At 44.7% G+C, this 22,755-nt stretch overlaps 1 protein-coding gene across 3 annotated transcripts; it reads left to right on the forward strand.

Annotated features, from left to right (window-relative positions):
• Positions 1–1,284: 1,284 nt before the first annotated feature.
• On the forward strand, positions 1,285–12,802 carry PRRC1 (proline rich coiled-coil 1). 3 transcript variants are annotated; one of them, XM_080985871.1, is made up of 9 exons: positions 1,285–1,565; positions 3,231–3,353; positions 4,764–5,168; positions 6,572–6,738; positions 7,662–7,764; positions 8,940–9,107; positions 9,508–9,607; positions 10,095–10,197; positions 11,235–12,802. In XM_080985871.1, the coding sequence occupies exons 2-9, from the start codon at positions 3,251–3,253 to the stop codon at positions 11,442–11,444; spliced, it is 1,359 nt and encodes a 452-aa protein (XP_080841997.1). In that variant the 5' UTR covers positions 1,285–1,565; positions 3,231–3,250; the 3' UTR covers positions 11,445–12,802. The 3 variants fall into 3 exon arrangements, with proteins under 3 accessions (XP_080841997.1, XP_080841998.1, XP_080841999.1); XM_080985872.1 differs by lacking the exon at positions 1,285–1,565 and adding an exon at positions 1,864–2,018; XM_080985873.1 differs by lacking the exon at positions 1,285–1,565 and adding an exon at positions 2,122–2,226.
• Positions 12,803–22,755: the final 9,953 nt, after the last annotated feature.

Consider the following 22,755-nt stretch of genomic DNA (forward strand, 5'->3'; position numbering starts at 1 on the left):
ACTGTATATTTAAAGCACACAACTTCCTTCAAAGTGCCCTAGGAGCTTTCGTTTGCTGCTCACAGAGCTACAATTCCCAGCACCCTTAAGAAACTACAATTCCTAGGATTTTTTGGGAGAAGCTTGTGAATGAATATACCAGCCTTTCCCAACCTGGTGCGCTTCAGATATTTAGACTACAATTTTCTCCTGCCCCAACCAGCATGCTATGTTGATGCAAGCTGTAGTCCAAAAGATCTGGAGGGACCAAGCTGGAGGAAGCTTTAGTACACCGTAGTTAAGTAAAACAAACTCGAAACAAATGGGGCTTCAAGGCCCATTTAGAAGGCAGCACTAAAGCCTTTTTGCCGGCCTTTTGAAGGATTTTAACAGTGCCATCCTATACATACCAACTAAAAACAAGTTCACTGAGTTAAATGGGCCTTAGTCTCCAGTTAAGTGCATAAAGTGCTATTTATTCTAGTCCACGTTTTAGTGTAGTGTTCTTTTTAAACAGGGATTTATGCCATCTGCCAGAAACACCCTTCTGTATTCTGCAGACAAGTCAAGTCTAAGGTTGCCATAAGTCTGGAATTTCCAGGACATAGCCAGCAATCGGCCGTTGGAAACAGTGTCTGGGCGGAAATCACTTAAAAGTCTGGGGGAAACCCAGATGTATGGCAACGCGATGGAAAAAACAGGGGAAACAGCTCCAAAAGCTTTAAAGCACTATTTTTGGGTTAGGCTTCCCCAAAACAATTTTGGTGGTTTCAAAAAAAAAAGCTCAAGAAATTTGTGCGCACTAGGAATATTTTACTTTTTGAAATAGGGCAACCCTAAGCAAGACTGGCTAGGCCAGTAATTAAAAACTATCTCACCATAAGGCTTACTGCCCCCCCTTCCACAAACTCAAAAGCAATGATTTTAATATTTCTTATAACTGAGCAGGGTACAAAGTTTGGGTCTCTGTCTCATGACATTCCCCACTAAACCACTAAATGACAAAAATAGGGGAAGAAAAGTGGGCAAACGAAATTATAAAACAAAAGCTTTTGTTGGATGATACTGTCTTAACCCTGGAAAAACCCTATAGATTCGGTATATTAGAATTATTAAAGGAGATAATAGAATTTGGAAAATCGGCTAATAATAATAATAATAATACCAACTAATTGAAAAAAAACCCCGTGAAACCAGCAGGTGCGATGAAGGGAACCAAGCCTCCAGCGAGGTTCGCCGCGGCGGAGAGAAGCGGAGGCGGCGCGAGCCTTTCCCGCCCCGCGGCTGCTCCTCCCCGCTGCCGCAGCGAACGTGGCAGGTCCCCAGGAGGAAGAGGAGGAGGAGGAGAGAGGAGGTGGTTGCTGTTGCGGCTGCCGCTGAAGCCGCCGCCTCCCCGGTCCCGCCTCCCGCCATTTTGAGTCCCCGGAGCCGGGAGAGCGAAGAAGAGCTTCCCCTTCGGGCGGGCTGTGGGAGGCCGCGGCGGCGACCCCTTTCCTCCCTACCCGCCACCGTTTCAGTGAGGCGAGGAAAAAGGGGCTGGCGGGCGGAAGCGTACGCGTGAGGGACTGAGGTGCTTTTACTCTTAGGTGGGTTTTGTTTTTGCTTCTGTTACTACTACTATTAGTGATACGGCTGCTGCGGCCGTTGCCTGTAACGGCCACGCGAGCGAGGGCGACGGGACGAGGGAAGAGATGGGGGGTTGTAGAACGGAGAAGAAGAGCTTTTGAGTTAGGGAGCGGGGCGCAAAGACGTGGCAGAACAGATGCCGGTGCGCGCGTGCGCAAGGCAAGCGGCCCCCGGTGCATGGCGGGAAGTGTAGTTCTTTAAACGCGACCTTAACCCCCCCCCCCCCCGGCCTCCTTCAGCAGTATACAAAGGACCAAGGGTGGTGGGGTGGGGGACAGACGGACCCTGCTGTTGAATTGCAACTCCCATCGTCTCCAGCTTGGACAGTTGTCGCGGATGATGAGGATGATGGGAGTTGGTAGTCTCAACGCCTGGAGCCTCCACTTCCCCACCCTTGTACAAAGGGAGCCAAGGTAGGAAGGGTGGGGGAGATTGCTTCTCACTTCCTTGCTGGCTCACCCCCCCCCCCACCCCGCCAGCAGTGTTGGTTGGTTGCTAGACAGTACAAGGCCCAGAATTCATACCTGACCCAAATGGGTGGTTGGGTGCTCAGGGTGGGTACCCCGTCCTCCCAATTCCATCCTCGCAACAGCCCTGTGAGGTAAATTAGGCTAAGAGAAGGTGAATTTTGCCCCAGGTTATCACAACAGCTCTGTGAGGTAGGCTAGGCTGATGAAGGATGCCTGGACTAAATATTCCTCTCTCCTTCCCCCAAACACCATACCCTCCAACATTTCTCTGATGAAAATAGGGACATCCTAAATAATAATAATTGGGACGCGGGTGGCGCTGTGGGTTAAACCACAGAGCCTAGGGCTTGCCGATCAGAAGGTTGGCGGTTCGAATCCCCGCTATGGGGTGAGTTCCCATTGCTCGGTCCCTGCTCCTGCCAACCTAGCAGTTCGAAAGCACGTCAAAGTTGAAGTAGATAAATAGGTACTGCTCCAGCGGGAAGGTAAATGGCGTTTCCGTGTGCTGCTCTCGTTTGCCAGAAGCGGCTTAGTCATGCTGGCCACATGACCTGGAAGCTGTACGCCGGCTCCCTCGGCCAAGAAAGCGAGATGAGCGCTGCAACCCCAGAGTCGGCCACAACTGGACCTAATGGTCAGGGGTCCCTTTACCTTTTAATGGTCTACCCCTCTGACTGGGTTGCCCCAGTCACTCTGGGCGGCTTCCAACATACATAAAAACATAATAAAACATTAAACAACGTCCTTATACGGGACTGCCTTCAGATGTCTTCTAAAGGTTGTATAATTACTTATCTCCTTGGCTCGAGGGTCACACAAACTTATCTTCAGAATAACCCCTTCAGAATTTTGCTGAGAAGCTTCTCGACTATGTGTATTATAACTTTTATTGTTGTCCATGCACCCACACTTTAAATCCTAATTATCAGGCACCAGGTTGGAAAAATTGCACCAGCTGTTGTTCTTCTGTGTGTCTGAACACACTGGAAGTTCAGACACCTCTGAGTCAGACTTTGAGTACTGACATTTTAAGTACTGCCAGAGGTTTGGCCTATTGCTGGTCCTGTAAATTGGCAGTTTTAAGCAGCCAGTACTAGATGTACACGATGCAGCAGCTGTTTGTTTCATTTCAATCCATTTTCTCTTTCTTTCCAGCTCTGTGTTGCTGAAGGAAAATGATGGAAGAGAGCGGGATAGAGACGACTCCACCTGGAACGCCCCCACTGAGCACAGCGGGGGCAGGCCCTGTACCCACCACTACTGCCCCAGTCTCATTAGGTATAAGTGTTTCATCAGTGACTAGTCTTGTTTGTTCACATGTGGGTTTTTCCTTTTAAATTTAGTAGTTCTGAGTCAGTAAAAGGAAAGGTTGCAGTTCCTTCTGTTTGACGAAAGAAGGGCTCCTCTTCTGGAAGGGACTCGGATCCAGTGGAGGGTCCTGCTGGACGTGGGGGTGGAGGGTCTTTTTGCTAGCCCCTTTTGTAGTCCTACCTTTTCTGGAGCGTCTTGCAAACATTCAGAGCAGCATTTTAGGGGGCTGCAAGGGAAGAAGAGACTGGCAGAAGTAATCTGTCCTTCCACTTCCAGGTGAGCATCCCATGAGGGGAACTCTGCTCAGGAGAAATCTGGACCCAGCCCAATAAACTTTTCCACACTATTTTTTAAGTATTTAATTTGTTGCTTATTTCTAACTCACCTTTCGCTAGCTGGTCCCAGGGAGGAATACAATAAGAAGTCAAGAAAGCTGTGACTATATAAATACACGTGTAGGTGGCAGACAGCTTTATACTTTATTATTTGCCCCTCCCAACAGCTCCTTAGCTGACACAAAGAGTTTGAGCAGATGCTAAGAATTACATTTCTTGCTTATGAAATTGTGCTGGGGTATCAGACATTCATTTTAGGATACGGGGGGAATAGCTGGTTTATGGGCCGATGTTGGGACATCAAAGCACCTTGCGTTATGAGGTGCATGTCTGAACCCACATGCATGCCCACATGTGCATATGAACCCAGCATACACCATTGACAGGAATGGAACCACTGATACACACCCACCCATGGCTAGAAAGCAGAATTCAAGATACATCTGCATTTGGGAAAGTGCACGCATGAGATGCTGCTCTCAGCCGAGTGCTATCTTACATGCCATGTCTTGCCAGATCAAAGTCAGAGTGGTAGTTTAGATCAAAAAGTGGATTGAGCTTAGAAAAGGTATTTCAGAAGGAAAGGAGGAGCTCTTCTAACTTCAAGGGTCTGGAGCCTTTGCTTGCTGCCAGCCACACTAATTAATTGGGGAGGGTTTTCATTTGAGCTTAAAGTGTCACTTAAATTCATGTTAACATTTCAATCCAATGACCTGCTTCAATTGCATTTTAAAACATATGCCGTTTGATCTCTAAATTATAACTTCATTGGTTGAAAATGCTTAATATTTGCAGCTCAGTAATAAACCTTTGCTTGCACAGGAAGAGCTGGCTATGCATTGTGTCGTGTCACATGGTTAATCTTTGACTTCTTACCTGTTGGGCTATTTCCTTAATATAAGTTATTTGCTAATCTGCTACAAATATAAGATGTTTTAGCTCTAATATTCTGCTGCAGTTCTTTTGTTTGTATCATTCTAAAAGTTTTAAAAAGCCCCTCAACTAAAACTTGCCTTCTCCTTTTCCTCTCTCTCGCCCTCAGCCTTAACTCCTTCCCTCCCTCCTCCCTCCTCTTTTCCTCCTTCCCAAGCACCATTTTCCTCACCTTTGCCATCTGCAGGCTCCTCTCTTCCATCCATGACGACATCCCCGGTGCCTTTGCCTTTCGTGCCTCCCATGGCACTTTCAGCGGGTGCCTCCCTTGGGACCTCGAGGCCACCCATGATGACACCGCCAGTCGCCTCGTCCCCTTTCAGCAGCCCCCGTCCCCAGTTCTCATCCCCTCCACCCCTGAGTTCAACTCCTGGCCCTGTGCTTTCTGCCCCTCCCACTGGTCCTCCCATATCAGGGTTTTCTATGGCATCGACCCACGACATCACCAAAGGCCATGCGGGACGAGCACCACAGACGCCCCTGATGCCCTCGTTTTCTGCACCTGCAGTCACCGGTAACCATAGTGTTTTTGCTTGGCTTTTTAAAACAAGAGTTTATCTATATTGGTTGTTGTTTTACCAAGGAAACCAGTACTGATTCTCTCCCAGGAAATGCTGGCTGGTTCCAAATGGCTTGGGGCTGGCTCCTGCACCCTTGCCCCACCATGCGTGGACCTTGACCAGGAAGTGCATATCTATGTAGGCCATGCTCACGTGGGTTGCCTTCCCTCCTCCCTTTTATTTTTAAATGCTATTTATTAAATGTTCTCTACGCTGCCTTTCAATTATGGAAAACTAAAGTGATTCACATAGCGATAAAACTTAATAATGTCCAAGAAAAACAATTTACATGAGTAAAATCATCACTGATTTATATTTAATAATAATAATAATAATAATAATAATAATAATAATAATTTATACCCTTCCCATCTGGCTGGGTTTCCCCAGCCACTCTGGGCAGCTCCCAACAGAATATTTAAAACACAATAAAACACCAGAGACCAGTAGTAAGGGTCAAAGCAAGCCTGTGTCTTCAGTTGACTGTGAAAACACCCAACAGTTGTTGCTCACCTGTTCTCATTGGGCAGAGTGTTCCACATTACAGGTTCCACAACAGAGAACACTCCCTCTCCACACGCACATCAGATGGAGCTATGTGGGTCATGGTATGGTCAGAATGGCCCCATCTGTAAGACCAGTGTCTTACCTGGTCTTACAGATCTAACCTGGTCCCACTTTTTAAACCCACAAACACTGTATTGCAAGCGTGAGGTTGACTTCTAGGCTGTGGGATATATACAGCCCTTAAGACGTTCCCCAGTGCACATTTCCCCCTCCCTCCTCTCACACCAGCTCTCCTCAGGTACTTTAGCCAGGCTGGAAGGTGTTATTGATAACATCGGAATGGCTTGTTGATTAATTAAGAAAAGCAATGTGATATTAGATGATCAGCACTTCGTGAAATTCACAGCATGGGAAGTCACCCAAAGATATAAAATTCGGCATTTATATTTGGCTTTTTTATTGTATTGTAATTTGGAATGTTTTAATGTGGTTTTTATCGGATTATTAAATTGGAAAACTTAATAAATATTATAATAAAAAGCAAGGTATTATTGAACTGTGATAATGCCTCTTGCTTGCCAAGATGGAGGTTGGAAAGAGGCCTGTGTGAGGGTTGAAACTGCCACTAGTTTTACGTGGTCAGAATGTGGCAGTCTCTTCCATTGTACAGTTACCTCTAAACTCAAATTGTGTCTTTAAACTGGTAAAGGTCTTTCGACATAAACAGGTTTTTTTCTGGAAAACTGAAGATGTTCAGTATTGTTTTAATTGTTGAATAAGAAATGGCAGGTTACAGCAGTTGCGAACCATGGTGGGTTACGCAAAATGTTTCCTCGCTGTTGGTTTTCAGGTGTCTTCACTGGCCCAGCATCACAGCAGCCCTGTGGGCCACCCCCACTGGCACCTGGCTTTGGAGCAGGCTCTTCAATTACTTTCCCAGAGGAACACGAAGACCCCCGGGGAGCTGTCGTGCAGAGTGACGCATCTGCTGGAGGAGGACTATGGGGCTTTATCAAAGTAAGGCTGAAAAGCAAAGGTAGCTGTGCTGCTGGTCCATAAGAAAAGCCTCCAAATCACCCAGTCAGACAATAGTTTCTTTGTGACCAAGCATATATTACAGAAGTGAGGCAGGTTTTTGAGTTCTCCAGATCCTTTTATCAGGCAAGATGCTACACAGAGCAGGAGGGGAGGGGGGAGTAAAAAAAAAAATTAGGCTGGTGGTGTAGCCATGAGAATAGAGTGGTACCTTGGTTTACAACCATAATCCATTCCGGAGGTCTGTTTGTGCACCAAAACAGGTTGTAACCCAAGGCGCGCTTTCGCCAATGGGGCCTCCCAAAAAAATTTGTTTGTAATCCAAAAAAAAAAGGGTTGTAATCCAAAAAAAGCTTGCAAACCGGGAAACGCACTTCCAGATTTGCTGTGTTTGTAATCCAAAATGTATGCAAACCAAGACATATGCAAGCCAAGGTACCACTGTAGTTTTTAGACTGTTCTGAGTTTGAGCACATGGGCACACAGAGATATTGAGAGTGGGGCTAGCATGCGTGCCCTCACTCTCTCTACTTGTATTTTGCATTCCCTGAGCTGGTGTCATATATTTACTTGTATAAGATATTGACAAGCCGCTCTTCACCTCAGTAGCAATCCCAGAGCCACCCTCAAAGTAAAAAATGCCGCACCCTCCAACATTTCTCTGATGAAAATAGAGATGTCCCCTCTTAACATTTCTCCGATGAAAGTAGGGGTGTCCTAAGGAAAAGCAGGACATTTCTGGATCAAATCAGAAACTGGGACAGCTTCTGTAAATCTGGGACTGTCCCTGGAAATTAGGGACACTTGGAGGGTCTGAAATACAACATCTGCAAGAAGCAAATGGCTGAATCAGGCATAGCTTTGAGAGCAAAATGAGCTGAATGAGTTGTGCCTTTTCCCTGCAGGGTGTGGCAGGGAATCCTGTGGTGAAGTCCGTGCTGGATAAAACCAAGCACTCAATGGAGACAATGATCACAACTCTGGATCCTGGCATGGCTCCCTATATCAGTAAGTGGAGAAAGCCTGTGGGCCTGGGGGGGGGGGGGCAGCATGCAACTCATCCTACTCAGGGCCCTCACAAACCTAGGCTGCAGCAAAGCCTCTCTTTTGGGGTTGTTGGTTGATGAGACATTGTCTCTTTCTGTTTCTAATTGATGGATCACAATCTTAGCTCCTCCTGCAAACATCAGGCCACACAGCCAGTGGAGGCATTTTGCAGATTTGCCAAGTGCATCTTCATAGCAATACAATCTTCACTGATGTTGCTCCCGGTGTGTTTTGAAGAGTGAACTCATAAAGGAAGTTACAACGGCCGCTAATATGATAGTATTGGGTATCTAGTTGCGGGACAAGTGGTTGTAGCAGCCAATGGCTGCATTTGGTTTTGTGAGGAGTGAAAGAGTCTAGCTGGCCTCCTCCCAGCCTTATGTGCTCCCCCACTCACCCCTCTTTCTCACACATGGTTGGAAGAAGAAGTGGGGGGGAATATTTTGCTTCCACTTTCAGTTAACCACAGCTTGGCATGTCATTCAGACCTAGAACAGTCATCAGTCTTAACTATGGTTAGTTTAAACAAGTTGGCTTCCTGAAGCCATGGTTTGAAGTTGGTTTGTTTGAAGGCAACCATAATGAGGATTAACAATTGGTCTAGATGACCTGACAAACAGCATTGTGGAAGCTTCCAGACTCTTGGCCATGCAGGAGGTGGGGGAGTGGGTAACCCCATATGGAAGCCGCTTATTCACATCTCACTAAACCATAGCAGAGCATGATGCAGGGCTTTTAGTATGGCTGCAGCTGTCCTGATATGTGCCTGCTATCTGCACCTTCCAGAAAAGAATTGAAGACATTTTTGTTCGGTCAACACCTAGACTGGTGTGTGTGTGTGTGTGTGTGTGTGTGTGTGTGTGTCTGCCATGAGTGTCTGCATTGTATAGTTTTTTTAAAGCTAGTTGCTGCTGTCTGCTGTTTTCTGTGCCATTTTAAATATATATAGTGCGTTGCCTTGAGACACGTGTGTGAAAGATGACAATAAATATGCACCCTGGTCCATCTCCAGATAATTGCTTTGCCAAGAAAAGGGAGGGATCCTGACTGGCAAACACAAGTTCTCTCCCACCCCACCCCACGGTCTGAATGTATCTGCCTGTATAGGATTATGTTTTAATGTTTTTTTGTTATAGAATCTGGGGGAGAACTGGACATTGTTGTCACTTCTACTAAAGAAGTCAAGGTTGCTGCTGTAAGAGAAGCTTTTCAGGAAGTGTTTGGAATGGCCACAGTTACAGGAGAAGCTGGGCAGTCCAACATTGCGCCACAGCCAGTTGGCTACGCAGCTGGATTGAAGGCGAGTCGCCGTCGTTTCCTGGAGATTTGTATCACTTTTGTGATATTTTAAAAAATCATTTAAAATGTGCCTTCACTTGTTTCATACACAACAATGTAGCACCTAATAACTCTTTGGCAATGTTTTCTTTTTCACACGACTACATTTTATAATCTACAAAAATGAAACAAAGCATAATCCATTTTTATAAAAGCACAAAATAAGGACTTGGTCACTAAGGAACCAAAGACACACTGAGATTGCAGTTGAGCGTCCCATTTCCCTTCTGTAAACTTGAATATTTGCAGTTGGTTTACTTCAGATCTTTGATTTTGCCTTTGGGTAAGGTTCATCGCAAGCAGTAAGTACTGAATGAGAGCTGTATTGACTGTATTGTCTGCTTCTTTTCCTTGTCCTTTAGGGAGCTCAAGAAAGGATTGACAGCTTGCGCAGGACAGGAGTCATTCATGAGAAGCAGCCTGCCGTGTCTGTGGAAAATTTCATTGCGGAATTGCTTCCTGACAAGTAAGGCCATTTAACATGTTACTCAAGATAAAAGTCAATTAGTATCATATCCACAGGACTTGTTGATACTCTAAACAGGAGCTGGAATAAGAGTTGTCTGCCTGTTGCAGTTGCTTGGTATAATTCACCCTCTTGTCCCTAGTGCTTAAAACTGGGCATAGTTTGCATAACCCATAATTAAATAATTCACTTTCAAGCGTGGCCAGATCCTGCAATGTTTAGCAAGCAAAACCCTGCCGGAACAGACCTCTGACATTTTGTAATTAACTTCCTTAGAGTTTGGAACGTGACTATAAATTCTGGAAAAAAAGCTAGTTCTTCCTTGTTAGCTTTTGGCTGGGAAAACTAAAAATTGTTTCCAAAGGGAAAGTGTTAGTGGAGGTGCCTTGGCTGCCTGCCTTTCAAAACTACTAAGCTCTCTAGACAGTTAATATGCGGAATTCGTATTTAATATGATTTGATAATAAACTTTTTGTCACTGTAACAGGTGGTTTGATATTGGCTGCCTAATTGTTGAAGATCCCGTCCATGGCATTCACCTCGAAACATTTACACAAGCAACGCCAGTGCCTTTGGAATATGTACAACAGGTAAGTTTTAATCTCTAAGGGGCTGAATCCTTTTCCAACGCAGCAGGTAAAGCCTCTTCTAAGGGATGGTAGCCAAGAACCCCAGAATATCACTCTAGTTGTACACACTTCTAAAAATGATTGTCATTAAATTCTATCACCTTTAGTGTCTCTTTCATTGCATATATTTTAAAAAATAATGTGGATTACATTTGATTGATTGAGATCTATACCGCTTAATATATTGAACATTTGTGAGTGAGCTGGCATAAGCATTGGGGGATGTTCCTTAAGAAGATGGTCTGTAGGCTGGAGGGCTTAGAAACCACAGCGAGTCAGCCTCATTCATTCTGAGGCACCTTTGAACATCCTGCACTGCCAGGAGGCTCAGAATCACAGAATTGTAGAGTTGGAAGGGACCCCAAGGACCATCTAGTCCAACCCCCTGCAATGCAGGAATCCTTTTGCCCAATGCGGGGCTCATACCTGCAGCTCTGAGATTTAAGAGTCTCATTCTACCAACTGAGCTATCGCAGGCTCCTCATGTTTAGTGAGATTCCCCTTCCAATTTGGGCCCATTGGTTCCACTTCCACCCTCTGGAGCAACAGAAAGCAAATGTGAGAGCCTTCTAGCCGTCTATGCTCCATGCTAAACGTACCCAGCTCTTTCAACCTCATCTCAGAGAACCTAGTCATGGGCACTGATGGTGCTGTGAAAAAATGTCTATAATCTGCTGTTACTGGGTGAAAGTTTGGCCAATTTGTTCCTGAAAAGGAGAAAATAAAGTGTTCCTGTTGTCCCTTAGCCTGTTAAACCAGAGGTTCTTTTCACAACAAATTTCACTAGCAGCACTTTAAATTCTATAGAATTTCTATAGAACTTATAGCCGCTATAAAACTTTGACTGTTACACTTGTTAAGTCAACTGCTAACAGCAGTATTATTTATGCTTTTTAATGAACTTTGAACTATGGCGGTATAGCTCTGGAGGAGGTTGAACTTGCTTGGGTGCTTCTCCTTTTCCCCTGTACTCACTCCCGATTTAAATTATTTCACAGGCTCAAAGTCTAACTCCTCAGGATTATAACCTAAGATGGTCAGGTTTGTTGGTGACAGTGGGGGAAGTGATAGAGAAGCAATTACTGCACGTCAACAGAACGGATTGGCACTCTGCATTCACCGGCATGTCCCGTCGACAGATGATCTACAGCACAGCCAAAGCTATTGCAGGGATGTACAAGCAGCGTTTACCACCCAGGAGCATTTGAGAGGAAACGGACTCTGAAAATGACGCATTCCTTAAAAACTGGTGTTGAAAAGAAATGGTTGCATCTGTTCCATGGCCCTCTGTTGACGCCCCTCAGTTTTGTAATCTACATATAAAATGTAATTTTGTTTTAAAAGTGGTACTCTTTGGATAATGGAAATGAGGCATTCTTAGTCACATAATAAAATGGCTCCCAGAACCAGTAGGCATATTTATAGAGCAAGGTCAGAAAGCATTAAAATGTATTTCATTTCAAACACTAAATCAGGGATGGGAATCCTGATGCTGTTGGACTCCAAACTCCCATCAGCCCCGGCAGACAGCATGGCCAGTAGTCAGGGATGATGGGAGTTGCAGTCCAGAAACAACCGGAGGCCCCTCTCCAACATGTACCCCACCCTTGAACTAAATGGGTGTTTGACAGACATTTTGGACTTTATTTAAGAGGCATGTTAAGTCATTCACAGCACCTAGGATAGGTTTGGAATCCAAGGCCAGAGTCACTGGCATATGTGTTGCAGGTGTGGTCAATTTGGTTAGGGTTTCAAAGAGGAAGCTGTTTGTAAAGTTCCTCTTTGCAGTCATCCTCCTTAACACCAGGGGGTCAAGAAACAGACAAACCTATTTTCTTGGTTATATTTCACAGCAAAGAAAAATATTAGAAATCACCTAGCTAAGTGCCTTTTGCTGCATGAATAGGTACAAGGCTGCTATCGGTTAACTTTTACAATGCATCTTAAGCTATGGGCCATTACTGAGCAATTTGTTTACCTCCATCGCAAATGCTGCCCCAGATTGTATGCTCAAAATTGTGCATATTTATAAACTGCACAGAGTATTTTGATAACTTTTTTTTAAAAAAAACTCTTTCTGCCTTAAAATAAAAGTTTCTCAATTTCTACTTAGTCTTTATCTTTTGTAGATGCTTTCAAAAGACACTTTTATATAGACTAGTTAGCTAGTTTATTATATTTTTATCCAGTGAAAAATCTGTAGTTTTTCCAGTTAATATATTTTGGCTTGCCATGTAAAATCAGAATTAGATGTTGCTCCTGTAGGATTTTAATTATTCTTCTTCAAAAGGTTTTAATACTTCATTCATCACTGGACCTTTCCAAAAGCATGAGTATGGCCATGGTTTGATTCTGACAGAACAAAGTGTTTTTGGTGAGTTAGTGGGTATATAGGGAGAGAAAATCTTGCTATATTTATTTTGTATTATCAATGCAACAGGGAAAACTCAACTAGAGAGAATGAGTACATTTTTTTCTTCACAAGCACCAAAAGTTCCATTCCTTATGTACCCTCTTGGAAAATCTTATGAGGGATGTATAAAAGCATTAAATGTTTCATGTTCAATCAAGTCTGAGATTTTTATTTAGGTTTACATTATCTCTGTCCATTGGCCAAGCTGGCACTTGAATTTGTTTTCTCTTTCCTATCCATTATCTTGATCCTCTCCACATTTTTAATGTTTATAGACTTTATAGCCTGGCTTCCCATACATCAGAAAATTCAAGGGCATTAATAAAAGCTCAATAAAGGAAAATAGCACCATTGGATGGCTCTTCACTGGACTTGAAATGGAACTGTAACAGTATGTGTCTAAACCCACATACGTGTCCAACGTGTATTCATACATTTGCACACACCAACAGAGGGTTTGGGGTCTTTTGCTGGGGTTATAATATGTGTAAGTTCATGAATGTGTTTGCCCCTATTCTTGCCTAAATAAAACTCCTGACACCCGATACTTTATCTTATTCTGGGCTGGCGATCCTAAAGACCTTTTAAATGCCAGGCAGGCAAGCCAGTAGTGTTTAGAGGCGAACAAATTAACAACAACAACAATTTATTATTTATACCCCGCCACTCTGGGCGGCTTCCAGCAAAATAGTAAAATACAATAATTCATCAAATATTAAAAGCTTCCCTAAACAGGACTGCCTTCAGATGTCTTCTGAAAGTCAGATAGTTGTTTATTTCCTTGACATCTGATGGGAGGGTGTTCCACAGGGCAGGCGCCACTACCGAGAAGGACCTCTGCCTGGTTCCCTGTAAGTTTGCTTCTCGCAGGGTGGGAACCCCCAGAAGGCTCTCGGCGCTGGACCTCTGCGTCCGGGCAGAATGATGGGGGTGGAGACTCTTGAGACACGTTAAGAAAGAAAGCTTGGTTTATTATACATAAATGTTTCAGACCGCAAAATCACAACTCAAGCAGGCAGCATATCCCACCATACTTATACACCTTGATCTAAAGAGATGAAGAATCCCTACCTATTATCAAAAACCTACAGAAGTGAGCATGACAATTTTGCCAGCACCACACACACAAATAGTGAGTTGATGAAATGGGAGCAATTGCCTAATATAATTCTTACTGTGTTTAAATCATATGCAATGTCCTTATAGGAAATCTATCAGTAAAATCACATCCTATAATCTTTGCTAAATCACAAAAGCACAGAAAGGACAGAAAGAGGTGAAACATATAGGAGTTGCATTGGAAGCAAGCAAGGACACCGCAGGGACTTGAACCCCATCCTGGAAACCAGGAGTGCCGACCACCAGTGTCTTTTGCTTTTTTTTTTTTTGTAATGCAGCAAGGTGAAAAGCAAAACCTGAGAAAACACAAGATTGTTCTCTCAGGAAAAGAAAAACCTTAAGAGAGATTTGGAGATTTGAAGGAATCTGCTTCATAAAGCTTCCGCTTCTGACTACTCCCTTATTGCGACCTGAAAGAGTCTTAGCACAAGAGTTGCAACACCCTCCCCAATGCCACTCTGTGGATCACAACTGGAAATCTGCCTAGCCAAGCACATGGTACCCACCCATTATGTCTCACGATCACAACACGTACAACCGCTGGTTACTGCTTTTATCATACGGCACTTAGATGTTTACTTGTTCAGAGTCTGTGCCTGTCATATCATCAGTATTTTGCTCTCGGATAACGTCAAGGGTTTCAGTAGTTACCTTCCTTCAACTGCGATGTTAGCTTTGGAGTGAGAGGTTACTGGCCAAACAAGCCGATTGCTAGCTCTGGTTTTGAAATTGGTATTTTAAGGGATTACCTTGAGAACAGAAGTACTGGAGAGGATCCAAGCTTTAGTATGGAGTCAACGCTTTGTGTTGGCTGAGTTATGTGCGCAATAGCTGTTCCTGGAAGATGCTTAGCAGAAAAGCGGGTTGCGGCATAATCCCACCCCCCACAAAACCTCTTAAAGCACTTGTCAAGTCAGTGACTTAAAAAACTGAAAGATGGCCATGATTCAGTGTTAGCACCACCATGGCCACAGACACCTTATAGTCTGGTGGCAATTCTGCCAGCCCATTGCAGAGTTATCACAAAGGGCCCCATCCTGCCAATGACACTGGGCAAGCCAGTCTTCTCAGGAGGTTCTTCAATTCTTTGCCATTAGTTCTGCCTCCACTCCAACTAGGCATTACAAGGTGTCTGGAGAGGCTTCGGAGCATGAAGCTCCTCTTTCAGTGGGGATCCCTTTCGGCTGTTAAAGCTTATCGGGTCTCAACCCACCATTGCCTCAAGCATCCGTTAAGGATGGAATTTACATACAGTATTTACTCCCATTGTGATTGGGGTTTCAGCATGAAGCTGAACCTACAGAGGCAGAAGGGGAAGATGCATTAAAAACTTCCCAGTCTCTTAACATTCTGGCTTCATGATTCCTGCTGTGAAAAGAGAGAAAATGTGGTTCACCTGTTCTTTTGTCCATTGAAGTGTGAATTCTTGTGTCTGGCAGTTCCTTCTACTGGTCTGTGAAAAGCAATCTAGAGACACTGGTTTGTCACCAGCCCCCTCCCACTCATCCCATACAAAAGTGCTTTGACCACAACTGTTTCTTACTGCCATGACTTCTGTGGCTCCTCGAGGAGAGCTGGCTTTATTGGGGTGTTGTGTGCTGTTGCTCAAAACTGTGAGGAAACTGAAAAAGGAGAGACCCACACAAAAGCATTGCACGGAAAATACGACCACTAACTGGTGGAATGTGATGTTCGCTTCTTGATGGTTTGTTGGGTTGGAAGGGTTTTATTTCTGGTGTCTGAGATGTGAAGATGCATCTGGAAGAGACTTAAAGGCTTCAGTACCCTCGCCCCCTCCCCCAGCAGCCAAAGAAGAACAAAACAGCAGGTTACCTAAAGCAGCACAGTCAAAATGCACGTGTCTCTCAGTCATACAACGAGCGTTTACACGGCAGGGTTTTTACTGGACATCGGATTCAAGAGCTCCTTTCAAACCACAGGCATTTTGTCACTCAGCGATTTATTTCTCCTTCAACAATCACTACTCCACACAAGGGAAAGGAGGCAGATTCATATTCTCTACGCAAGCAGATCAAGCACACTGCCATCATTTATTACTTGCCAACTGAACAGATCTGCTTCAGACACGCTTCTCTCTGTGAAGTCTGCAAAAAAGAAGAGCTGGGACAATGTGAGCCCCTCCCACCACCCCCAAGGTGATCAAGTCAGAACAGCTGTTAAGTGTACGAGCGTCAGTCAACTCACTGCAAAGGCCTTCACATGCGCACAGAGAATGTGGCAACAGGAGAGAGTCATCATCCTGAGCAGCTTCACAAATGGTGCGTTAGGGTCTAGGCATTATGAGATGAAGCCTCTGAAACAAGACACTGAAACAGTTGCCCCCATATCACCCCCCTCAGCCCAGCCCTGCATGTTGTTAACTGGAAAGAGATGAGAGCGCTAGCACTACAGGAGATGGATGGCAAGCATATCAAAGGGGCATGCAAGTTTCTACATAGGCAAGGCTAGGCAAGACCAACAAGTGTTAATCTTTGGTTTAAAGTACACAGATGTACACACTTGTACTAATTCTGTCCTCCTCCTCCTGTGTCTGGATTTTTGCCTGGTAAAATTGCCAAGGCTCAAGTTCTGGGAAGAACACAGCTTCTTCAGCTGCAAGATGTGAACTTAGGCATTTACTTACCCCAAACCGCTAAGTGTTTTCCCCCACTGGTCTACTTTTAAGCATTTTAGAACTCCTCCCTTGGTCAGATCATATTCCTTAGTTACAAAACCTCTGTATGCCAAGTGCCTGGATCTACCATCTGCCTCAGTGGAATGGGGAAAGGAGGAAAAATAGGCTGCAAAGATTTCCTGCCTGATTTAGAGAACCAGTCTTCCGTTCAATTTCTGTGCTTGTCCAATAAAGACGGGGGTGTTCACGGAGAAAGAGTCTGAAAGAACAACAAGAATGCCCCCCTACCCCCACCAAACAACCCGAGAGCGATTCACAAACAGCAACATCAACAGCAGCATGGTTTATTTAAGAACAAAGACGACAACTTCCTATTCTTGGAGTACTTTGGTCATTTTATTGCAAGTGTATTAATGTGCCACCTCTAGCAGGTCTTGCACAAGTGCTTTGAATGCTACCATTACTTTGCTCTCTGCTGCATGCTTCTGTGATTGGACTGGCATTGAATACACCCTCTAAAGGGCAGGGATGCGCCACCTATAGTGGTCTGCTCTTATCAAGTGGGCAAGGCGAGGCCCAGACACCCAGGAAATAACAGAAAGCATGATCATCAGATTAGTAGAGCTGTAGCTCCCCCTTTGAGGGCAACTGGGGGCCACAGGCAACCCAGCAAGAAGCGTGGTTAGCAAGCAGCCAGTAGGGCTGATCCAAATGACTCCGCCACCTACCACAAATTGGAAAGATTACGCCACCCACCTTTCTGATATGCAATTCTGGCAGAATAGGTAAAACTTATCTGTAACAGATGCCTGCTCGCTTATACAGCTCCCCGATGGAACGAAGCACATTTCCTCTCCTTAAGAGTGCCGAGCACCTGTCTGAGGTAAAGAAGGACAACAGCACAAGGCGCCTCCTCTCCTCTCCAACACACGTTTGATCCAACACTAGCGTGGCTTTGCATTATTCTCTCTTCGTTTCCATTTAGATTTAGGAATATTTCAACATCACATTATTCTCTCTTCCAATTCCATTAAGATTTAGCAATATTGCGTATCAAAGAATGGGCATCACACTTTGGTAGAAAGCTTATTTGCCGCTCCCCTGAAGATTCTCTTTCAATTTTGCTCCCACACTGAAGAAATGGGATCTCTCTCACTGCTTTAATGCCAACTCCTCCTCCTCCTCATTGCATTGATTTTGGGAATTTCACAGAATATCATCATGGCATTTCACACTCAATCCACACACTTCCAATCTGCCTGCTTCATTGCTTATGACCTTGTGGGTTTTCCCCCCTTGGTTGGCACTGGACTTTCACTTGTTTAACATCTGGGACTTTTTCCATCAATCAAAGGAGTAATAGCATAGGATGGTTCTGCCTTTACTTATCCTCCACCAAGAAGCTGCTCCCTCTGCTTATGAGGCCTTGTATTTCTCAGGCTCCTTGAGGCTAGTATTCTGAAGACGGATCTGAAAAAGGGCTAGACAAGAAATGTTTCCCTACCAAGCCCCCCCACTGCCCGTAGAAGACAAAGACACATATCGAACTATGAGCATTAGACAATCTTTTTTTCCGTTTTAATGGTATGACTTAATCATTAATCTGCTTACATGAGCTGTTTAAGTCTTGTCATTGTTAACGTTGAATTGTTTTCAGTATGTTACAGAATTCATTACGCAAGAATGTTCATCAATGCAAATAATTCCTAGACTTGGAACTCATACACAAGACAAAGCAATCAAAAGCAGAATCTTACTTGGAAAAATTATACAAGCTACCATCAGAAGGAATCCCACACCAGGATCATTAAGCTCCTCCTTTCTCCCTGAAGCCTCTACAGTGGCATTAAGACATATTAAGCACCTGCAAAAAATGCCAAAAGAAAACCACAAACCACTAAAGGCATGAAGAGTTCAACCCCACCCCTGCCAACTCTTAGCTAAGCAGGTCTCCCCCGCAAAAACCCTCCATATCTGCAAGTTGTTTTCTTCTCCGGCCCTTTAGAGGGAATGCAAGAGAAGCAGCTCTGTTCATTTTGGACCCAAGGGATTCACAGAGACCTTTCCATGAGTATTGGCCGTTACTTGGAAGGAAAGTCTTTTCTGAATATTTCAAGAAGTACTTGCCAGTCTAGAAGCTTAATAATCTTATTTTTTTTCCAGGCCTAATGTTACGATTATCCTGGGAAAAGAATCCGAAAACAAGTTATCATCCCCCATGCCCTCCCTAAAACCCGCCCCGCCCCCGTCCAACCAGACAGCCCCTTCCACATTACACACTGACGCTGGAGAATTCTCTGCTTTTTAGCCCCCTAAGGAAAACTTAGCTTTCAAGTTCCCAGCTCTTCCGAAAGGAGTGGCTGAACGACCAGGGCTCCAGCACAAACGCCAACTGTAAGCACTGTCCTTTCTTCCTAGGCAAAGAGAGCTCCAGCCTCTGGGGTGGTGACCTTGCCACAATACTGCAGGACTACAGTTCTAAACCAAGCCACCTGGGGACGCTACAGTACCTGCAAAGAGGCTAGAATGAAGCGGGTGTTTATCCCTCTCCCCAGTGCATTCCCCACTCCCCCCATCAAGGCTAGCATGATTGATTGTCAAGAAGGTTGTATACTTAGCACTTTCCAAAGAGAAAACATGCAATTTGACCCCGGCAGGAACCTCGACTGGACATTGCTCTAAGCAAAAGCTCCTCTCCAGTGGCTGCTGCTCCTTCCCAGGTGCCATGAGGTGGCCACCTCTTTTGCTAAGCGCTGCCATCAGCAGGATGTTCCTCAAAAAGGCTCCTGTTTCCCCCCACACTGGAATCATTCTCAACAGGCTTCCTTCCTTTTTTTGCTTTAAGTTAATTATCAAGACTGGAACATTGGGAATCCTCTAGATCTACATTCACAAACACACCTGAAGGGACAAAAACTAAACAAGATTTGGGTGCCTACCCTCCTCCCTCGACGGGAGGCCCGCAACAGGAGTCCAACAGGCTGGTTTCTCTCCCCCCTTTTTCTGTGGGTGCTTTTGCTGCTGCTACCTGCAGTGTTCTGTCTGTCCACCAGGTTCTCGACTCGCTCATTCTGGGGAGGGTTGCAGATGCTAGCTAACCATTCTCGGGGCTGGATGGAAAAAACTCTAACCTCAGGAACCGGTGGGACGGAAACGAAGCACGTGCAGACTGCCTGTTAGCTTCTCAGCAATAGCTTCTCGGCAACAGACAACGGGCGCAATTATGCCTGCAAAGAGAGAAACCTACAACACCAACACCCCTGCTCCCCGCACCCCACAAAACAGCCCTTGACAAGGAAAACTAAGAATACAGAGCCTTCCCATTAGGTTACCAACTACCGAGAAGTTCACCGTCTTCACCACATATTTGCTCCTTCATTCTTGATCTAAAGCTAAGTAAGGCTCTTCCCTCAGGAGTTTTCTTGCTTTTTTTCTCAATGCTTTCGGTATCTTTTCTAGCTTCACCAATTTGCACTGGCTGCTGGAACGACTCTTCCTAACTTCAGAATTAGGTGTCAGATGCCAACCCATTTTAAGGCTGGTGTATCAGATGCTTATTTTAGTCCTTGACACCTTATATTTTAAGGAAATCCTTCCCACTGCATCCCTTTGAAAAAGAACATCTTTCACAAAGTCCTTGAGGAGAAGCCGCCACAAAATGGCTGCAAACAATTACAAATCTCTGTCCTGTTCATCTCCTCCTTCCTCTTTGCTATCCTTTTCAGACACAGTTGTTACAGATTTTGCTCCTTTTCCTTCCCTCCCTTTTCTCTCTTCCTGGATCCTCTTCTAAGTTGCCTTCTACCCTTCTATCTTCTACGGCTCCTTCCTCTCTTCCAAGTCTTCCCAGTCTTGGTTTTTCTACCTTCAGCAACAAAAGCCTAACCCTTTCTTCAGATGGAAAGGCCTCTCTCTAGTTGCCTTTTAAAACAAAAGCCTGCCATCTTCTCTTCATTTTGCACTCTGCTTGAAGCAGACTTCAGAGCCATCTACTTTTACATTCAAAACTAGTCCTCAATTAGTTTGAAATGTAAATATAGCTCCCCCCCTCTATCTTCTTTTATTTCTATCTTCAAATATTTTTTTTCTTGATTTTCTTTAAAATCTTCATCTTTATATTTTTCTTACTTTTCAGTTAAGTTTTGTTTACCTGCCTTTTCTTTTGGGACTTTTAAATGCCCATAATCTGCCAACAGTTAACCGTTTCCCCTGGGTTTTTTTTTTAAAGGTTTAGTTCCTTCTTCTGTTTGCTTTCCATTTTCTTTTTAATCAAAATTATTTCCTGTCCTAATGCGGTTTAGTTTGCAGTTGTGTTTATCTGTTTTCTTTGGAGACCTTTGAAAAGCCCACAATCCTTAAACAATTATCTGTTCCTACCTCTTTTATTAATATTCAGTCGCTTCTTTCTTTCTTTTTAATTTAAAACAACTGCCTCTCCTGATACTGCTTAAGAATACCTAATTATCTTTTCCTGTTTATAAACTACTTAACCTCCGCTAATCTCTTCCAACGTCCCTCCGTGACGCTCCCTGCAACTATCCTAGAACGCCGGCGGAGGCCAGTAATTATACCCAGGAACAGCCTCACTCATTCAAGTGCGCCTGCTCCTTCCGCCACCTAGTGGTCACAATAGCACAAAATATAGTCCCTCAACCAACGTGGATGTGTTTTGTTTTCAAGGCGACTTTTCTGCAAGGTCTGGGTGGGGAAATGAACGTTTTCTCCCAAAATTCCTGAGAATAAGAATCAAGGGCACTTCTTGGTTACCGTGTTGTTAAAGTGACAACTCCCCCCCACCCGCAAAGCACACACAGGGGAAGCCTAGGGGGTGTTTGCTCAAAAGTTACTATGTTGTTGTTGTTGTTTAGTCGTTTAGTCGTGTCCGACTCTTCGTGACCCCATGGACCAGAGCACGCCAGGCACTCCTGTCTTCCACTGACTCCTGCAGTGGAAAAAGTTACTATACAGTACTGCATATTCTGTGAGCCTTCCACCCTAGTTAAGTGTGAAGGGCAGGTAATATATTTACATGAACAACAACTTTCTCCTCCATTAATTTGTTCAGTCTTTTAAAGCTGTCCCAAGTTTCTGACCATCACTGCTTCCTGTGGCAGCGAGTTCCATAGCTTAATCATGCACTGCAAGCACAAGGACTTGCCTTTCTTTGTCCTGGCGCTTTGTAGGCAGCTGGGTGGAGCTCAAAGCATTCCTAAAAGGAGGCGGCTAAAGTTCAGCAGCAGCAGGATGTTGGGTGGTGATGTGGAGCTGGGGGATCCTGCTGCATTTGGCCACCGGCCTCCAGGGCTGAAATGACGTGGCAGCAGGTGGCCAGGAGCCTTACAGGCTCCGGTAAGGGCAACTGCCTTTTCTTCCTGCCTAAGGCCAACCCTCTTCCAAGTCACACCTTCCAGTCACATCCTGTTTTGCTGCAATTGATCTATTTGGGGAAAGGTAAAAACATCCCGGAAGGCAGAGGCAGAAGTTCTGTTGTGTCTTTAGGGCCTCCTGGTGGCCAGTGAGAGAACTGCAGAAAAGGCTCCGCTCCAGAATTAAGCCTGATAGCACATTTCTGTTTACACTGACTGCACCAAGTACAATTCCCACTGCTAGTTTGAGAAGTGGTGTATATGCCCAACGTTAGCCACAATCTAACGATAAATATCCTGTATTTATCATGTAGTTTTAAATTAAACATTGCATTTTGATGTGTTGCCCCCACAAACTAGATTCAATCCAAATTGAAAAAGGACCTAGCTGGTCCAGCATGGCAGGGGGGTTGGGCTAGAGAACTCTTGGTGTCCTTCCATTGCTGCAGTTCTAGGATTCTATGCATCTTAAGACAAACCTAGACAGCATTTTAAAAAGTACAGACATCACCTTGCCAACAAAGGTCTGTATAGTAAAAGCTATGGTTTTCCCAGTAGTGATGTATGGAAGTGAAAGCTGGACCATAAAGAAGGCTGATAGCCGAAGAATTGATGCTTTTGAATTATGGTGCTGGAAGGAGACTCTTGAGAGTCCCATGGACTGCAAGAAGATAAAACCTCCCCATTCTTAAGGAAATCAGCCCTGAGTGCTCACTGGAAGGACAGATCCTGAAGCTGAGGCTCCAATACTTTGGCCACCTCATGAGAAGAGAAGACTCCCTGGAAAAGACCCTGATGTTGGGAAAGATGGAGGGCACAAGGAGAAGGGGACGACAGAGGACAAGATGGTTGGACAGTGTTCTCGAAGCTACCAGCATGAGTTTGACCAAACTGCGGGAGGCAGTGGAAGACAGGAGGGCCTGGCGTGCTCTGGTCCAGGGGGTCACGAAGAGACGGACACAACTAAACAACGACAAAATGCATTT

The sequence above is a fragment of the Podarcis pityusensis genome, assembly GCF_964106645.2.
Source record: "Podarcis pityusensis genome assembly, chromosome: 16".
Classification (NCBI taxonomy): domain Eukaryota; kingdom Metazoa; phylum Chordata; class Lepidosauria; order Squamata; family Lacertidae; genus Podarcis; species Podarcis pityusensis.